This window comes from Strix aluco, chromosome 2 (genome assembly GCF_031877795.1).
Source record: "Strix aluco isolate bStrAlu1 chromosome 2, bStrAlu1.hap1, whole genome shotgun sequence".
Classification (NCBI taxonomy): domain Eukaryota; kingdom Metazoa; phylum Chordata; class Aves; order Strigiformes; family Strigidae; genus Strix; species Strix aluco.
Window position 1 is genome coordinate 26626323 of NC_133932.1, and position 18214 is coordinate 26644536.

Genomic DNA, 18214 nt, shown 5'->3' on the forward strand with positions numbered 1-18214 from the left:
AGCTGAAGAAAGAAAAAATGCAGAAAACAGTCAAATTGCTTAAGAAAATTGAGCAGCCAGAAAGTCCATTAGAGCCCACAGCGTTCTAGTGCGCAGAAGAAACTGCTGGCTGACATGAAGTAGAAATCTTCCTGTAGCCATTCTCCTGGTGTGCAAATGGTCAAATATAGCGTTCAGTTTGAAGCACATTTTGCTAGAGACAAGCACTCTCTGTCCTGTTTGTTTATTACTAGCTGTCCATACTCTTCCTCCTCACTCCACTAACCTAGAGCACAATGATCAGTCACTGGTATCACAAGAGATCCAATAACCTGTGTAAACCTCGAGGCAATATACAGCATCTCTTTGAGAACCAAGATGATCAGGAGCAGGGTAAGAGCAATCATAGCAAGCAAGCAAGGTTGTTATGGGGCAACCAGGAAACAGAACCTATTAAGTAGAATATGTCAGGAAAAGTGAGGACAAGAAAATTACTAAAAATAGAGCTGAGAAGAAGAGTGTTTCTTCAATAAACAGATGAATGTTAAGTCAGACATGTCTACTAAGGGTCAAAGGGAGATGCTGAGTAATGGCTTGTCTGGCAAGAAAGCAAGCCAGACCAGGAGGAAAGCAAAAAGCCACAAGGTCACTGAAATGGCAGAAAACCATGGCCATAATAACAGGGCTAATGTAACCCTAAGACCATAACACATTTCTGAGAGAAATATGGAGAGAATGAACACAGGTGTTGACATAAAGCCACTTGCAGTTTTCCCAAACTTATTGTTCATTCCACCACAACGTAATGCATTCATATTGGATAGAAACCAATCCTTTGAAGCTTTCTACTCTTTTCTTAACCTAGAAATGGGAGAGAAAAGGTATTTTGCTCTGCAGCACCCTTAGATTTTTTTTCTTTCTCCTCACCAAAATCCCAGGTCTTCTCTAGTCTTGAGAAATGACCCTTGTCTTTTCATTCTCACTGAATACCAAACACACATTGCAACAGATAAATATCCTTATGGTATCAGTGACTAAATCTTTCTTCTGTTAAACCTAACCATGTTTCTAGATGCTGCAAGAAGAGAAAACCACTTCCAGTAACTCTCTGGTGATTTTTGTCCATCAGGAGATGTAGTGTCCTCTCCTTTTCCTGTAATGGATGACTGCGTCATCCTACAAACACAGCTTCTATACTGCACAGTTTCTGGGCGAGTGGATGGGTCAGTCAGTGAAGTAGCATGTTAAACTATTGAGGGAGAGGAGAAAGGGACTCATCAGCTTTTCTCTCTCTCTCTCAAGCTGCCCAAGACAGTCTGGGAACCCTTTTGTGAAGAGGACCGCTCAGTTGTAACCCCACTATGTGCCTGTTTCAGGGCCAGTCAAACCCATCAAGCTCCTGTACTTTCCAAGCTTCTGACTCTAGATTTTAAATGCCTTGCATGAGGTTGCAAAAGTCTTATGCAATTGCACAGATTGAGAAAAAGTAACAGAAGGCTAAAATGACTTGTATAAAAGTCATTAGAATATGGCACTTCTAAGTATACTACTTTGTTAGCATAGTGAAGATCTTAGCATATGAATAACAGGACAGCTTCTAGTAACAACATTTAAAAAAAAAAAAAAAAAGGAGGTAAAAAAAGCCTGAGACAGGCAGCTGATCTGTTTTCTACAGTGTTAACCTTGAGGAATAAAAAGAAGTATAAAGATCAATAACCTTTCACATTAAGGTCAAGTGGTTGTTAAAGTAGTGTCTGGACAATCTTTTCTTCCATCCTCTGCCTGATTTTCAGCTGATTCATAACATTACAAACACTGGCCCGGATCACTCATTTCTCTCCCCAATATTCTTTGTGATAGTATGAAAATGTGCAGCATAGTCATTTCTTTATCCAGGCATATTTTTTCTTTTTTGCTGAAGTAGTCAGTATTTTCTTAAATACATTCTTCCACTTTCTAAGGAAGAACTATTTACAAATTACATCTCCTTAGGTAATAATTTCACATGGCAATCCTGACACACCAAAAAAAGCAATGCTCTGTGTTGCCCCTGGCAAAATTTTGACCAACCACTAATTATGTTGTAAACAGCTGAACAATGCAGAAAAAAAATGACCTGTGTCTAAGTTAACTTTGCACAAAGTTGCTAACGGTGTCACCGTAGCTGTAAAATGGTAACATAGCACACTAAGTTCTGTATTTAATTAAAGGACAGAAATACTGACTTCTAAAATGTTTTCTTAATACATGAAGACGGGCAGGATGGCTGAGATTTGAGTTGTCTCCAATGTCCCTGTGCCGGAGGCAGTCAGCTAACAAAGGTGTTTATTGTGTGCTTAGCTGGGGGAGGCTGAAGGAAGAGTAAGTAGCTGGAGGAGTTTGGTGAGCCTGTTGTAGCTGAAGATGGATGTGACTTTTGCAATCTGTTCTCACCCTTCTTGTTAAGGTGACCAACTTGGGTGATCTCTGTCAGCTTTTTTATCGTTTTAGGTGAAATAAACAATGGCAATGTGAAACACCGTAAGAGAGTCTGTGTAAAGTGCTGAGGAGGAAGAAAGGAAGAGGATGAAAAGAGACAGGGGAAGAAACTGGAGGAAGGGAATTAAGATCACTCATATTTTGTCTCTCTAAACAGTCTATTATGAAGAGATCCAGGTCTTTTTCCTTGTGATTATGGGAGAGCACTACTTAATTTACTATCTGCAATTCAAGCTTTAATTATGGCTAGGCTCAATCAGTTTTGTGTGTTTTGCTGAGCTGAGTCTGGATAATGTGTCCAACCTAGATATTTGTCTGTCTCCCAGACCAGATCAGCCACAGTTTGCTGATGGAATAGCAGAGTCTTGGATCTTAGTCTTGCATCTACCAGTTTTGTCTGTTTGCCTTAATTCAGGACACACAAACTAGCATTTCAGGCTATCTCAGGCTATTTCCTCCACATCATCCTGCAGCAAAGACAGTATAGCCAAGCCAAGATCAGCCAAGAAAATGAAATGATGCTTTACTCATAGAATCAGAAATAATATTATGGAATATATTTGGTTTACTCTAGTAAGTAAATCAACATCAGAATGAACATCTGCATCATCCCCAATGTCTGATTCCCTCATAGCAAAACTACCAGTGTCGGCTTGTTTGATTCTTAAAAAGCAAAACTGAAAATCCAGTCTTTGTAATCTTCAGCTGAGCCAGTTGGTAGAATGCAAATTCGAAGAATGAGATATCTTGCCATTGCCTGTAATCTAAATCTAAAGACACTAAGCCCACAGAGATACATTAAAGTCAGGGAGCCCGTCAGGAAAGCAGATGGCAAAATAAACAATAATGCAGAAAAAAAAAAAGCACTAAACCTCTTGCTGGCACTTAATAGTAACATGGGTAGGACAAATCTCACCAGGATAGAGAACATTAACAGCCTGTTTGTGACAAAATGAAATAAAATTATTTGAATTGACACTTACGCTCTCGTAAATCTGACCGACACATCTATTATTACTATTTTGCCCTGGGACTTCAGCCTTAGCTTGGGATGCAGAAAGTTGCTTTTATTAGGAGCAGGCTTATGATAGAGCCCAGCATCATCCCTGAGACAGTTCGGTTTCTACAGAGAGTCCTATTTACTGTCAGAAGGAGGACTCACCCGACAGCACAGTCTTTGTTCACAGCTGCCAGTCTATTTCTGCCAATGCTCTGCCCCGAAGGTCTGTCTCCAGGGGCTCTCCCTGGGAGTCTATAGTGCTGAGGCTGTCCAGGGTTTCACTGCTGCACCTTTCTCAGCTTTTTTTAGGGGTAGTTTGCTTTCTCTCTCTTCTGATTACAGTTCCATCAATCAAAGCTTTAGCCTTTCTGTTTTCTATGTCAAATCCCAGGAAAATCTTCTGGGCTACATTCAGCTAGATAAATCCCATGTTTCAGGTACAGCCTGCTGTTATGTCAGCTACTGTGTCATTGAAAAGAAACTGAATGACTACCTCCATGTATTCAGAAATATGGTTGCTATATTGACCACCACATCTATGCATGTGTACCTTTCTTTAATGATGTATGAGCACACATTAGAAAAAATGCTGTTTCAAGTAGGAGACTCTGATCTAAGGTTATGGTTGCTCAGGTCTCCATTTGAACACTCAGCTGGCAAGTTTCAGCAGGTATCTTGCCTCCTGTGGTTTAGATGAACTTTTCTGGGAGCTGGCCTTATTGCATGGTGAGAACCAGCCCTGTCCCTGGAGCACTGTAGAGGGAATAGGCATAAAGGGAAAAGAGGTTACTCTTTACTTCTTCCTTGATATATTTCAGTCAACCAGTAATCCTCCATGTGATTACCAGTATGTGGAGTGCCAGAAGACCTGATGTGCCTGGTGAAGAGACAGAGAAAAGCCTCATTGCAGTGTCCATATTTTGTATATCTCACCAACTAAAGTTTTTCTTGGCTTTGTTTTTCTAGTTTTACATAGCCAATTGATGGCTTTAAAAAAAACCATCAATTAAAATAAATCCTCTTCCAGATAGCTATCCAGAAGGATAATTTCAGAACAAGATTAAACTCTGTTCCTTTGTATCTGGCCCTAAAATGTAATTGCAAAAATAGGCTCCACCAGCTGAGGTGACCCAAGGTGGCAGAAACACCGATACCTCTTCAACCTCTGACATTTGTCTAAATAACTCTAGTGTTCTTTACTAGTTTTGCAGTGACCTCTAGGGGCTTCATTGTCCCATACCGACTTACTCCAGACTTCCAGAAAGTTTTCTAAGCCTGGATGGATAAGTATTTAATGTACAGATGAAAAAAACAGTGTGTCTGATGAGAAACAGAATAGCCTAAAGCCTTCCATCTCAATGCTGCTGATGTCTGCATGGTTAAAAATGAACTACCTATATGAACCCCTGGTGTTAGCCTGAACAACGCATTCAAATCCATTTACCTGAAATCTAAATTTGGTTTATTGCATTTCATAACCACATGGAAGATGACAACATCTCTTTAATGCTGAATCAGAGCAAAAATTTTCCACTTTTTATGCATATCAGCACAAAAGAAACCACTTCCACTTACCCAGGAGTACTGTAGATCCATATCAGTTAGAGAATATGGAAGATGTGGGTGATGAGAGGAGCAAGTACAGTTTTCCCATTCTCCTATTTTTGAAATCAAGAAGTCACAAGGACAGAGCTGGTTATCAGGAAATGGCTTCCAGTCACTCCATAAGTGAAATTCGGTTTCTGAATGGATTGAAATAGTCCCTAAATTATTAAGTCTGGAAGTGTATGAGCGGCCCAGAGATGCAGAAATAAAATCTGCTCTCATCTCAGTCTCTTCTTTTCTTCTAACGTTGTCTTTCCAGGTCTTCTTTTCCTGAGGTTTTGTCAGTTTCATGCAAGAAGTTACTGCTTCGTCATCCTCTTCAGAGGCATAAGCATCTTCTAATGTATCTTTAAAAATGAAATACTTCTGTTATAATATGGTGCAATTCATAGAGAAAATAGCTCACATTTTTTCTTAAATGCTGTCTGTTGCATTCTATATAATGAAAAAGACAATGACTCCATAAAAAACCCAAATAATCACAGAATCGTCTAGGTTGGAAAAGACCTTGAAGATCATCCAGTCCAGCCATTAACCTAACACTGACAGTTCCCAACTACACCATATCCCTCAGCGCTATGTCGACCCGACTCTTAAACACCTCCAGGGATGGGGACTCCACCACCTCCCTGGGCAGCCCATTCCAACACCTAACAACCTATTCTGTAAAGAAATGCTTCCTAATATCTAGTCTAAACCTTCCCTGGTGCAACTTGAGGCCATTCCCTCTTGTCCTATCGCTTGTTACTTGGTTAAAGAGACTCATCCCCAGCTCTCTGCAACCTCCTTTCAGGTGGTTGTAGAAGGCGATGAGGTCTCCCCTCAGCCTCCTCTTCTCCAGACTAAACAACCCCAGTTCCCTCAGCCGCTCATCATAAAACATGTGCTCCAGGACCTTCACCAGCTTCGTTGCCCTTCTTTGGACACACTCGAGTAATTCAATGTCCTTTTTGTAGTGAGGGGCCCAAAACTGAACCCAGTAATCGAGGTGCAGCTTCACCAGTGCCAAGTACAGGGGTAAGATCACTTCCCTGTCCCTGCTGGCCACGCTATTTCTGATACAAGCCAGGATACCATTGGCCTTCTTGGCCACCTGGGCACACTGCTGGCTTATGTTCAGCCGGCAACACCCCCAGGTCCCTCTCTGACTGGCAGCTCTCCAGCCACTCCTCCCCAAGCCTGTAGCGCTGCTGGGGGTTATTGTGGCCGAAGTGCAGCACCTGGCATTTGGCCTTATTGAAGCTCATACAGTTGGCCTTGGCCCATCGCTCCAGCCTGTCCAGATCTCTCTCCAGAGCCTCCCTACCCTCGAGCAGATCAACACTCCCACCCAACTTGGTGTCATCTGCAAACTTACTGAGGGTGCACTCGATCCCCTCAATAAAGATGTTAAACAGGAGTGGCCTCAAAACCGAGCCCTGGGGGACACCACTCATGACCGGCCACCAACCGGATTTAACTCCGTTCACCACAACTCTTTGGCCATCCAGCCAGTTTTTTATCCAGCAAAGCGTGTGCCCATCCAAGCCGCGAGCAGCCAGTTTTGCCACAAGAATGCTGTGGGAAATGGTGTCAAAGGCCTTACTAAAGTCAAGGTAAACAACATCCACAGGCTTTCCCTCATCCAATAAGCAGGTTGCCCTGTTGTAGAAGGAGATCAAGTTTGTGAAGCAGGACCTGCTTTTCACAAACCCATGCTGACTAGGCCTGATCCCCTGGTTGTCCGTTATATGACTTTTAATGGCACTCAAGATGACCTGCTCCATGACCTTCCCTGGCACCGAGGTCAGACTGACGGGTCTATAGTTTCCTGGATCATCCTTTCTGCCCTTCTTGTAGATGGGTGTCACATTTGCCACCCTCCAGTCCAATGGGACCTCCCCAGTTAGCCATGATTTCAGGTAAATCATGGAAAGTGGCTTGGCGAGCACATGTGCCAACTCTTTCAGCACCCTTGGATGTAACCTATCCAGTCCCACAGACTTGTGTGCATCCAAGTGGTGTAGCAGGTCTCTGACCACCTCCTCTTCAACTGTGCTGACCTCAATCTGCTTCCCCTCCCCATCTCCCAGCTCATGAGGCTGGGTGTCCAGGGAACAGCCAGTTCCACTGCTAAAGACTGAGGCAAAGTAGGCGTTGAGCACCTCAGCCTTTTCCTCGTCCTTAGTTACCATGTTTCCCTCTGCATCCAGTAAAGGCGGGAGATTTTCCCTAATCCTCCTTTTGCTGTTAATGAATTTATAGAAACATTTTTTATTATCCTTAACAGCTGTAGCCAAGTTGAGCTCTAGCTGTGCTTTAGCTCTCCTAATGTTCTCCCTGCATAACTTCACTACATCTTTATAGTCTGCATGAGAGACCTGGCCCCTCTTCCAAAGGCAATAGATTCTCCTTTTGTTCTCGAGATCCAACCAAAGGTCTCTGTTTAGCCAGGTCAGTCTCCTTCCCCGCCTGCTTGGTTTTTGGCACACGGGAACAGCCTGCTCTTGTGCCTTTAAGACTTGTCTTTTGAAGTATGTCCAGCCTTCCTGGACTCCCATATCCTTCAAGGCAGCCTCCCAAGGGATTTTGTTAATCAGTCTCTTGAACAGGTCAAAGTTTGCCCTCTGGAAGTCTAAGATGGCAGTTTTACTAACCCCTCTCTTTGTTTCTCCAAGGATCAAAAACTCAATCATCTCATGATCACTGCACCCGAGACGGCCTCCAACCTTTACTTCCCCCACAAGCTCTTCCCTGTTCACAAGAAGCAGGTCCAGGAGGGCACCTTCCCTGGTCGGCTCACTCACCAGCTGTGTGAGGAAGTTATCCTCCACACATTCCAGGAACCTCCTGGATTGTTCCCTCTCTGCTGTGCTGTGATCCCAGCAGATACCCGGGAGGTTAAAATGCCCCACAAGAACAATGGCAAGTGACCACGAGATTTCTCCCAACTGTTTATAGAAAGCTTCATCCACCTCACTGCTTTGGTTGGGAGGTCTATAGCAGACTCCCACAGCAAGATCTGCTTTATTGGTCCTTAACCTAATCCAAACACTCTCAACCCTGTTATCACTATACTGGATTTCTGAGCTCTCATAGCATCCTCTTACATACAAGGCCACTCCACCACCTCTCCTTCCCTGCCTATCCCTCCTGAAGAGCTTGTAGCCATTGATGGCAGCACTCCAGTCATGTGAGGCATCCCACCACGTTTCTGTTATAGCTACTATGTCATAGTTCTTGTGCTGCATCATGGCTTTAAGCTCCCCCTGTTTGTTGCTCGTACTGCGTGCATTGGTATAGATACACTTGAGATGAGCTATTGAATCCAACACCTTTTTGTGAGTGTGGGCCCCATTCCCTACCAGACTCTTCTCAGGTGCTTCCATGGTTCCTAAACATAATCATAATTAGGGAGATGGAAAGGATTTTGTACTGGGTCAGATATCTGAGCCCAAAGCAAGATTTATTCTCCATTTGGTAAATTTGTCTTGTTCCCTCAAAAGCCTGGAAAATTGTACTGGTTCTGCACTGAACATGAAAATTTGCTAATTGAATGTCATATTGCTGCATAGTTGCAGAAAGCATGAGTTCAGCTTAAATACTGGAAAAGTTCAGAAAGCTTTTCTGGATAATTCCTCTCACGCCCCTTCCCAGTATGTATGCTGCAATTACAAACTAGTGCTGAAAGCTAAATTTACTCATGTGTTTCAGCCCAAGCAATGATTTGGCTGGAGTAGTAGTTCATCAGCTAGTTTAAACTCATTTTGCTAGTATTGGTTTAAAAACAATCATATACACAAATGTGTTGTACAACAAGTGCATATACTGTTAAATTAATGTTGTCAAAACAAGTTCAGATGAACTGCTGCACAGTAAGATCAGTGATCTATAGGAGACTCCAGAAAATAACCTGAGTTCAGCATCAGTTTAGAATTTCTGTGTCTTATGGCTCTAGGCAATCAGGTATGATGAGAGGCCTGACTTGCTTATCATGCTGCAGACCTTCTTGTGCTCCCAGCTGCTACTGACTCATGGATTAACACTGAAAGTTATCTTTGCATTTGTGAGTTTTGCCTTTCTGATCTGAAATGTGATACAAAACTAAGAACTACTCTAAAAAAAAATTTTCTTCAGCCCCACTGTTATACAATTCTATTTAGCTAAAATCCCCTCTTGCAAGATATACTGTTACAAAACTCAAGCTAGTGTGACAGGAAACAGGTTTTCACACTATGAGGAAGTCAGCACTAAAGTGGTATCACAGTAACATCTCAGTTGGGGTTTGAAAATCGTGGGTGGTGAATGACAGACCAGGACAGGATTGTTTACAGTTATGTTCAATACAGTGTCATTTGCCAAATGTTGGAAAGAATGCTGATATGATGCTTTACTTACTGAGGGGGACCGAAACATGTTTGACATCCTCTGAGCTTTGTGTATTCATTTTTTTGGTTCGGACTAATTTCTGCAATCGTTTTAACGTTCCCATGGACTCTGCTTTATCATCTGGTTCTGTACCCTGGCAAAAAACCAAAGACATTAAAAGTATTCAAACCCTACAAATAAAAACTAAGGGTAACATGGTACTTATTTTGAGAATGGCAAAGTCTCAGATTCAAAGAATTGGTCACCTACACAATGCTTTAAAAGTTAGGCACTTCCTTGCTTGGGACCAATAGATATAAAAAAGCAAAAAGGCAAGTCACAAGAGTCATCACACTTAGATCACTCTTCATATTGCTGTTTACATATTATTTTTCTTTAATACCCCAGTATTACTTAATACTTAATTCCAGATTAGTTCCAGAAAACATTTTAATATATGTATCTACTATATTATCCAGAAGCATTTTAGGTATGCCCAGAAATCGCAGATGTGGCAAGCTACTGCATTTAAATGTGTATGGGAGTGTGTTCTGAAATCTTCCTTTATTCAAGGTCTTATTTCCTTTCCTAGATTAAATGATAATAGCATAAATGACAATTCAAATCTGTTATTGTACATTCCAACAACGTCCTACTTCAGAAACCCAAGGTTTGGGTACTACAGGCTCCTAGGAACTTTGTGAACATGCAGCCATCTCACATGCTTTCACTTATGTTAAACCAGCTGCTATCTTGGAAATCAGTCCAGAAACACTTGAGTTCTCTTCCAATATGACTCTTAACTTCTCTGCGAGGTTCAGAGAGAAATTTCATACTCTGACATCAAATAACCTCTCTTCCATCATCATATGCCATGTTTCACATAGGATATCTGCTTTTCATTAGAAACCAGAAAAAGTAAATATATTAGAAATGAGTAAAACCATAATTCACTGATGGCTATGTTTTAGAAGAATGCTGTCTGGCTTCTATGGATGTTCACCTGTTTACACCAATAATGAATTTGGCCTATTGTGGCAACGCATCTTTGGTGATATTACAAGTGCTAGTGCTGATGCTATCAGAAGTTAGAAATGCAGAGACCTTCATTGCACTCTTTCCGACAATTAGGTCACACAGCATAGATCCTTTCCACTTTCTCATATGCATAATCCTTTGGGACAAAGTTATCACAGAGTTTGCCAGCACAGTCTAATGTGTAGTGCGCAGGCTGCTTAGGGATGGGTCTCAAGAGATCCTGAACTCCTCAGCTTTCATTTGGGTTAAAGGCTTTTTGCAAAGTTTTAGCATGAAGTACATCTGAAGCCCCAGCATTCACATATTACAAGTTACATCCATCCCCTGTAGCAATAAGGCAGAGGGTGTATGTTAATTTCAGATTTTAAAAAAGACCACCATTCACTTGACAGATAACTGCTTATAAAGATAGCTGTGCTTCTAGTGCCAAAGCTTTGGATATTTTTCTATGAAGACATGAGGTTCTGAAAGCAGAAATAGAAGTCCATGACTTCTATGCCCAGGCAAAGTACATTTTTAAGTATATTTAATTAGTTTAGTGTCACTAGACAATTGTGTTGAAATTTTAACACTCATCTACCCGGGATTGTGCAAAGCTTTTGACACTGTCCCACACAACATCCTTGTCTCTAAATTGGAGAGACATGGATTTGATGGATGGATCACTCGGTGAATAAGGAATTGGCTGGATGGTCACACTAAAAAAGTTGCAGTCAATGGCTCAATGTCCAAGTGGAGACCAGAGATGAGTGGCATTCCTCAGGTGTTGGTGTTGGGACCAGTGCTGTTTAACATCTTTGTTGGTGACATGAGCAGTGGGATTGAGTGCACCCTCAGCAAGTTTGCTGATGACACCAAGCTGTGTGGTGTGGGCAACACGCGGGAGGGAAGGGATGCCATCCAGAGAGACCTGGACAGGCTGGAGAGGTGAGCCTGTGCAAACCTCATGAAGTTCAACAAGGCCAAGTGCAAGGTCCTGCACATGGGTTGGGGCAATCCCAAGCACATATACAGGCTGGGTGAAGAACATCTTGAGAGCAGCCCTGAGGAGAAGGACTTGGGGTAGTAGTGGATGGAAAAACTGACTATGAGCCAGCAGTGTGCACTCACAGCCCATAAAGTCAACTGTATCCTGCATCAAGAGAAGTGTGACCAGAAGGTTGAGGAAGGGGATTCTCCCCCTCTGCTCTGTTCTTGTGAGACCCCACCTGGAGTCCTGTGTCCAGCTCTGGGGCCCCAACATAAGAAGGACATGGACCTGTTGGAGCAAGTCCAGAGGAGGCCACAAAGATGACTGGGGGGCTGGAGCACCTCCCTTATGAGGACACACTGAGAGAGTTGGGGTTGTTCAGCCTGGAGAAGAGAAGGCTCCTAGGATACTTTATAGTGACTTTCCAGTACTTAAAGGGGGCCTACAGGAAAGATGGGGAGGGACTCTATCAGGGAGTGTAGTGATAGGACGAGGGGTAACAGTTTTAAACTGAAAGAGGGTAGATTTAGATTAGATGTGAGGAAGAAATCCTTTACTGTGAGGGTGGTGAGTCACTGGAACAGATTGCCCAGGAAAGTTGTGACTTCCCCCTCCCTGAAAGTGTTCAAGGCTAGGTTGGATGGGGCTTTGAGCAACCTGGTGTAGTGGAAGGTGTCCCTGCCCATGGCAGGGGGGTTGGAACTAGTTGATCTTTAAGATCCCTTCCAACCCAAACCATTCTGTGATTCTATAATAAGTTGAAGATAATAAGATAATAAGTTGAAGCAGAGTTAGTGAAAGTGAATTGAGAATAGATGAGATGTTCCCCTATATATTCAGATTTTTGAGCTCAAACCTTGAAAGGGTTTGTATCAAACGATTTGTGCCACCAGTTCATCTTAGTCCAGCTATAAATTGGCATGGGGATTTAATAGCCTACATCCTCCTCATATAAGACCTATGGACTAACAGAATATTAGAAATTGTCTTGAACCAAGCATGACCTAGTGCAATAAATGTATATCCACCTGTGTAAAATTACACACAAAAAATCTGAAACTATTTTATTCTTTCAGGCACTGTTCTTACTTAGCTATGTAAAACCTTATATTAGTCTATCTCTAAATACATCTTTAATGGCTTTCTTCATGGCTGATATAAATTAGCATGATTCCACTCATGCTGATGGAGCTATGCTAACTTCTTTCCTTAAGGATGGGACCTTAGGAGTCCTCTTCTTGCTAAACACAGTGAGTAATGCAGAAGTTCCCATGGTGGATAGCACCTGGGTTTAGATTCCCCTCTTCTCAGCAGCATGTTAAATTCCTTGAAGTCTGCAGACTGTCCTGAGAACTGGGACTCAACCACAGGAACACAGTGGGAAGACACAGAATTGAATCTAAACACATTTTCATGTCTCCAGCATCTTTTGTAAGTTATGGCTACATTAGTATTTTAGTTTTGTTCAGGGGTATGTATTTGAAGTGAATTTCAGAGCTATCCCTGTATGCTGCGTTTTTGTCTCAAAGTGCCACAAACTAAATTCATAGCATATGAAATTCAGATGAAAGATGCTTTCCAGAAGTTCATCTGATGAACTCCAAATACTATTGGATGTCCAGAGAGAGGATCAGAACACAGAAAGATCTCCCATAACACATATAATGTGGACATCAGCTCAACAGCACCAGCTCTTCTGCTGTGCTGATACTCACATATTACTCTGTGTTAGTTACTAATATAGACAAGGTGCTTTCAATTCCTGTCATTTGAAGAATTAATTATTTTATGTTGTAGACTAATAAAATCTAGCATTTTTGAGTTTAAAATCCTTTAGGTCTTCTTGAGGATCTTCACTGTAGGATAAGGTTTCAGCAGATCCACCTTAAAACTGGTCAGTTTAGGGCCATTCTACAGCTTGTATCTGAGTATTCATCATCCACTGTGGGCCAAATCCAGACATCCTTAGATTAGTCCTATTCTGATTTGTATTTCAAGCCCCTCTCCCCTCCTCCAAATTCAAGATAGCAGGACTGCAGTTTTAGCTTAGCTAAATAGAGAAATTGAAATGTAATTTTTCAGTCTCTCATTGTGAGATGTCTTTGAAAAATAAATCACAGTGGGTTTAAAATGCTAATATTTGCTTTAATATAAGATATCTTGTAGTAATAATAATTTGTTCACTTGTAAGTAATGATACAAAAGCAACATGATGACTCTGAATTACGATCTGGGATTTCCATCATGGAGACATCAAGATAAATGGAAGATAATCTATTCAGATAATTTTATTAATGGCAAACTATAATCCTCTTTACATTAAAAGCACTCATTTAGTAGAGTCTCTTGTTAGTGAAATATCATAAGTGCTTAAATAATAAATACAGTAACCCCCTTTTATGGAGAAAAAAGCTCATGCAGTATCAGTTAGTGATGGGATGGGGTTTAAGTTTACAGTATTTGATTTTGATTTACCTAAGCATTCAAATCCAGAAGTTTAGCTGCCTATCCAAACAGAGGTAAAACATTCTTTGATGTAGAAACCAGACAGACTATGAGGCAAACTGACCATCCTGGTCTCACAGTTTTGGTGTATTGTCCTGGCAACCCTCAGACACAACTTAGTGAAAGCATGCATAAAAGTGAGAAAAACCCATTAAATGTTATGTTCTGGTTTCAGACAATTTTCTTCTTGCTGTTTGTGTTATCTGGAATCTGGTATCTCTAGTTGCCACTATCCAGGATGTGAGAAAAGGAAGTACAGTGATAGATTGTGCAGTGCTACTGGTTGGACCAGTAACATACACTAATTCAGAGTATGATACTTCCCAGTACCTTCCTTCTCTGTGGAAGGGGAAGGATGTTCCAAAAGGAACTATGGAGGAATATTGAAGACCGGTGCACAGATCTGTAAGTCTCCACTCCTAAAAAGCTGTTCACATAAAACACATTTAAAGACTTTTAAATTACTCCTAGGGTAAGGAATATTTGCTCACTTGAATATTATAGCTGTGCTTTTTGTTTTGCCCAGTCTGTAAGCAAAGATATCTATAAGGAAAGAATTCCCTCATGAACAAGAATATTCTTTATTTCCCTGCTTAACAGGTTTTAGTCATGAAAAATCATGTCACACCACAAATAAAAATGAATTATGTAAAAAAATAATTCACAGGCTGCCCTTTAGCTGCAAATAATTTGCATGAAGTGTGTGTGACTACTTATGGACAAAAATATACGTTTTAAAAATGCACTTATAAAAAATGTATTACAGAAAAAAAGACCTAAATTGTGTCTGATGATAAACTGTTTCCAGTTTATCCTAAGATATTCTAAATAACTTAGAAATCTTTGCTCACTGAGATGTTATGAGGATTAACCTGGTGACAGAAATACAGCAATTTTGAAGCCAAGTGTAAAACACTGTTGGTCAGATTCCAGCAATCTCGGTCCTGTTGAGCACTCTCTTTCCTGGGTGTAAGTGCATTAATTTCAATAAAAGTACTTGCACAGCATGTCACTTCTCAGCATAAAGAATTTAGTCCTGGCAGAGTCTAATCTCTGTGATTTTTCTTCAACTGGTTTGCCTTTCCCAAAGAACTTCAGTGATTTAGTCATGATTACCTATGCACTTAAATTCAGAGTACTAGTGAGAAGACAAAAATTACTGTATGTTTACTGTGTCAATGGTGCTATCGTTATTGTACCACAGAAATTTTTCGAAAGTTTCGGTAATACCCTTGCTGCACGTAGTGAGTATTAAAATAGTACATGATGATAGAGAACTTTCTGCTCTATACAAAGAGTTAGTTGTGTAAAATGCACTGAATTTGGATAGATTTTATGTTAAAAATGTCAGTAAAGCCACAGTCAACTAATACATAGACAAGCACTGTACAAACTTCTTTCATGTGCTTCTGCCCATACATATCTGACCTTTAAATATCCCCATCAATTTAGTCTGGTACTCCAGCTACTCAAAAATGACTGCAGAGTCAAACTAAGCAGGCTAGGATTATAGGCAGATTTTCTCCTGGGAATCACAGAGCAATAATAAGATATTCTATAAAAGATAAAGAAATATCATGATTAATAGCAGAGCAATAATAAGGTATTCCATAAAAGATAAAGACACATTATCATTAATAACACGGATATGGATGAAGATCTTTCAACTTTTGGGGAAGCAACATACAGTAAAAGAAACACTATAAAACACCATGTTCTTCCAGGCTGCTAGCTGCTGATGAAAAAAAATGGACAATTTTCATGGCAACTCACCATTTCACTGTTACCAGCCACACTTGGATTGTGAACTCGTGGTGGAATCCACTGCTCATAGTTTATCACCTACATGGTAAGAAAAGTAAAATTTAAAAAAAATGCAACATAAATAAGATGAATAAACGTAATTAGCATCGTGTCATTGAATACAGATTGAGAGCTCAGCAGACTTTCAACACAGTATTGTGTGCATATAAAAGCAATGGCCAACATACACCAGATGACACCCATTGAAATCAGTGTGAAATTGTTCTGTCTTAATTTCCATAGTTATCTGGGACTCAGTAACATCTTGAAGACATCACAGTGTATGTGGTACAGTGGCAGAGCCATGCATTATATCATGCTTGGGGCTCATCCTAGATCTTGGCTCTCCTTTCTCAATGAGCAGAAAAGGCATAGAAGGCTTTCCTCAGCAGCAATCCCCCAGCTGAGGAGCAAGTGTCACTGATGCATTTCTAAAGAGGGCCTTGTTCAGTTTGCCTCATTTTGCCTGGGTTGTTGAGCCCCAAGGGTGTGAGTTTGAATTGGATTAACAATGCAGAGAAAATGGGAGGATCCTCAGAACTAAGCAGACAAGACTTTCATCATCTGCCCATAATCCATTTCTTGGTCACAATGTCCTCGTGACAGGAACACCATGAGAATACACTTTCCCTGGGGCACTGATGCAGTCCCCAGTGGGCAAGCCTGACAGTGCTTATAGCTTATCAGTGAAAGTAATGAACACTAGCCTTCTTTCTTCATGAATATGAATGACATTTTGAAGGCTGAATGCAACCTAAGAATTTACGTGAGAAATGAGGCATGAAACATTTTTGAAAATGTATTAGCCCAAAGACTGTATTACTTCATATTTTATGTCCTTCCCAATATGCTACAAAGGGTTTGAGCCATCAAGGGAGCCCTGCTCGACATGAACAAACAAGAACAAAGATATTAAAAGTAAATGCAGAAAATAAAGCTGTTTTTTATGGTAAGGTACAATTATTAGAGTGTTGCTCATGCTGTGCCCCTCAACCTGTACTTCTGTTCCAAGCCCCTGTTTTCCAGCACTTGCAGAATGAATGGAATGAAACGAGCATTCTATTTAGGAAATGGAGAGGGATCAAAGTTTTTATGAAGCACTCAGGAAAGATGATTTGCTTTCTTCTTTTTTTCTTTTTACTTTTCTTTCTTTTTCTTTTTTTTTTTTTTTTTAGAGTGAGTGGGAAAAAAAGCTAAAATGTTCAGCTATTCTATTTATTCTTGCTTTGAAATCTGGCTCTTCCATGTCTCATAAAATCACAGGCTCACACAGACCAGCTGAGGCAGGAATGCACCTCTGGGGATTGTCTAGTTTAAGTCCCTCTCAGAGCAGGTCACCAGAGCAAGTTGCATGGATCTATGTCCTGACAGGTTTTGAGTATCTCCAAAGATGGACTTTACACAGCCTCTCTGGGAAGCCTCTTCCAGTGTTTGACCTCCCCTCACAGTAGAAAAGTGCTTTATGTTAAATAAATTTCCTGTATTTCAGTTTGTGCCCATTTTCTCTTGTCCTGTTCCTCAGCACCACTGGTCTGACTCTGTCTTCTTTACTCCCCCCATCAGGTGTTTGTACACATGGATCAGATCCCCTGAGACTTCTGTGCTCCAGGCCGAACAGTCCCAGTTCTCTCAGCATCTCCTCATATGACAGATGCTCCAGTCCCTTAATCATCTTCATGGCCCTTCATTGGATTTATTCCAGCATTTTCCCTGTTTTTCTTGTACTGGAGACACAATAACTGGACCCAGCACCCATATGTGGTGGGTCAGCTCACCACTGCTGAGCAGAAGGGAAGGATCACCTCTCTCAATCTGCAGGCAACACTCTGCCTAATGCAGCCTAAGAGGTTGTTGACCTTTTCTGCTCCAGAACACATTGCTGGTTAATGGTCAACTTGGTGTCCACCAGGACCTCCAGGACCTTTTCTGCAAAGCTGCTTTCCAGCCAATTGGCCCCCCGACTGTTATTGGCAGAAGGGGTTATTACTCCCCAGGTTCAGGACTTTGCACTTCCCTTTATTGAACTTCATGAGGTTCCTGTTTGCCCATTTCTCCAGTCTGTTGAAGACCTTCTGATGGCCAAGCACAACTTTCTGGTGCTTCAGCCACTTGTCCCAGTTTTGCACTGACTGCAAATTTGCTGAAGGTGCACTCTGTCCAATTGTCCAGGTGATTAATGAAGATGATAAACAGTACTGGACCCAGGATCAACCCCTAGGGTAGATCACTAAGGACTGGTCTCCAGTGGAACTTTGAGCCATTAATCACATTCCTTTGAGCCAGCATTTCAACCCATTTTCAGTCCATCTCATTGTCCATTTTTCTTGTCCCTATTTCATTAGTTTGCCCATGAGAACATTATGGGGGACTGAAAGACTGAAACAACATTCACTGCTTTCCCCTCTTCCACCAAGCTAGTCATTTCACTGCAGAAGGCCCTCAGGCTGGTCAGGCATGATTTCCATTTCATAAATTCATACTGACTACCC

The 18214-nt window shown here is 41.3% G+C and overlaps 1 protein-coding gene across 5 annotated transcripts in view; it reads right to left on the minus strand.

Moving 5' to 3' along the window:
- The window catches only part of SAMSN1 (SAM domain, SH3 domain and nuclear localization signals 1), a 108166-nt gene that overhangs the window by 48661 nt on the left and 41291 nt on the right, over window positions 1–18214 (minus strand). For 4 of the 5 annotated variants that reach the window (XM_074813629.1, XM_074813622.1, XM_074813635.1 and 1 more), the window contains 3 exons: window positions 15696–15764; window positions 9440–9563; window positions 5033–5409 (listed from right to left, as the gene is read on the minus strand). In XM_074813629.1, coding sequence (XP_074669730.1) covers window positions 5033–5409; window positions 9440–9563; window positions 15696–15764 — 570 coding nt within the window. Of the gene's footprint in view, window positions 1–5032; window positions 5410–9439; window positions 9564–15695; window positions 15765–18214 lie in introns of those variants that run through there. The other variant, XM_074813641.1, reaches the window with a different exon arrangement.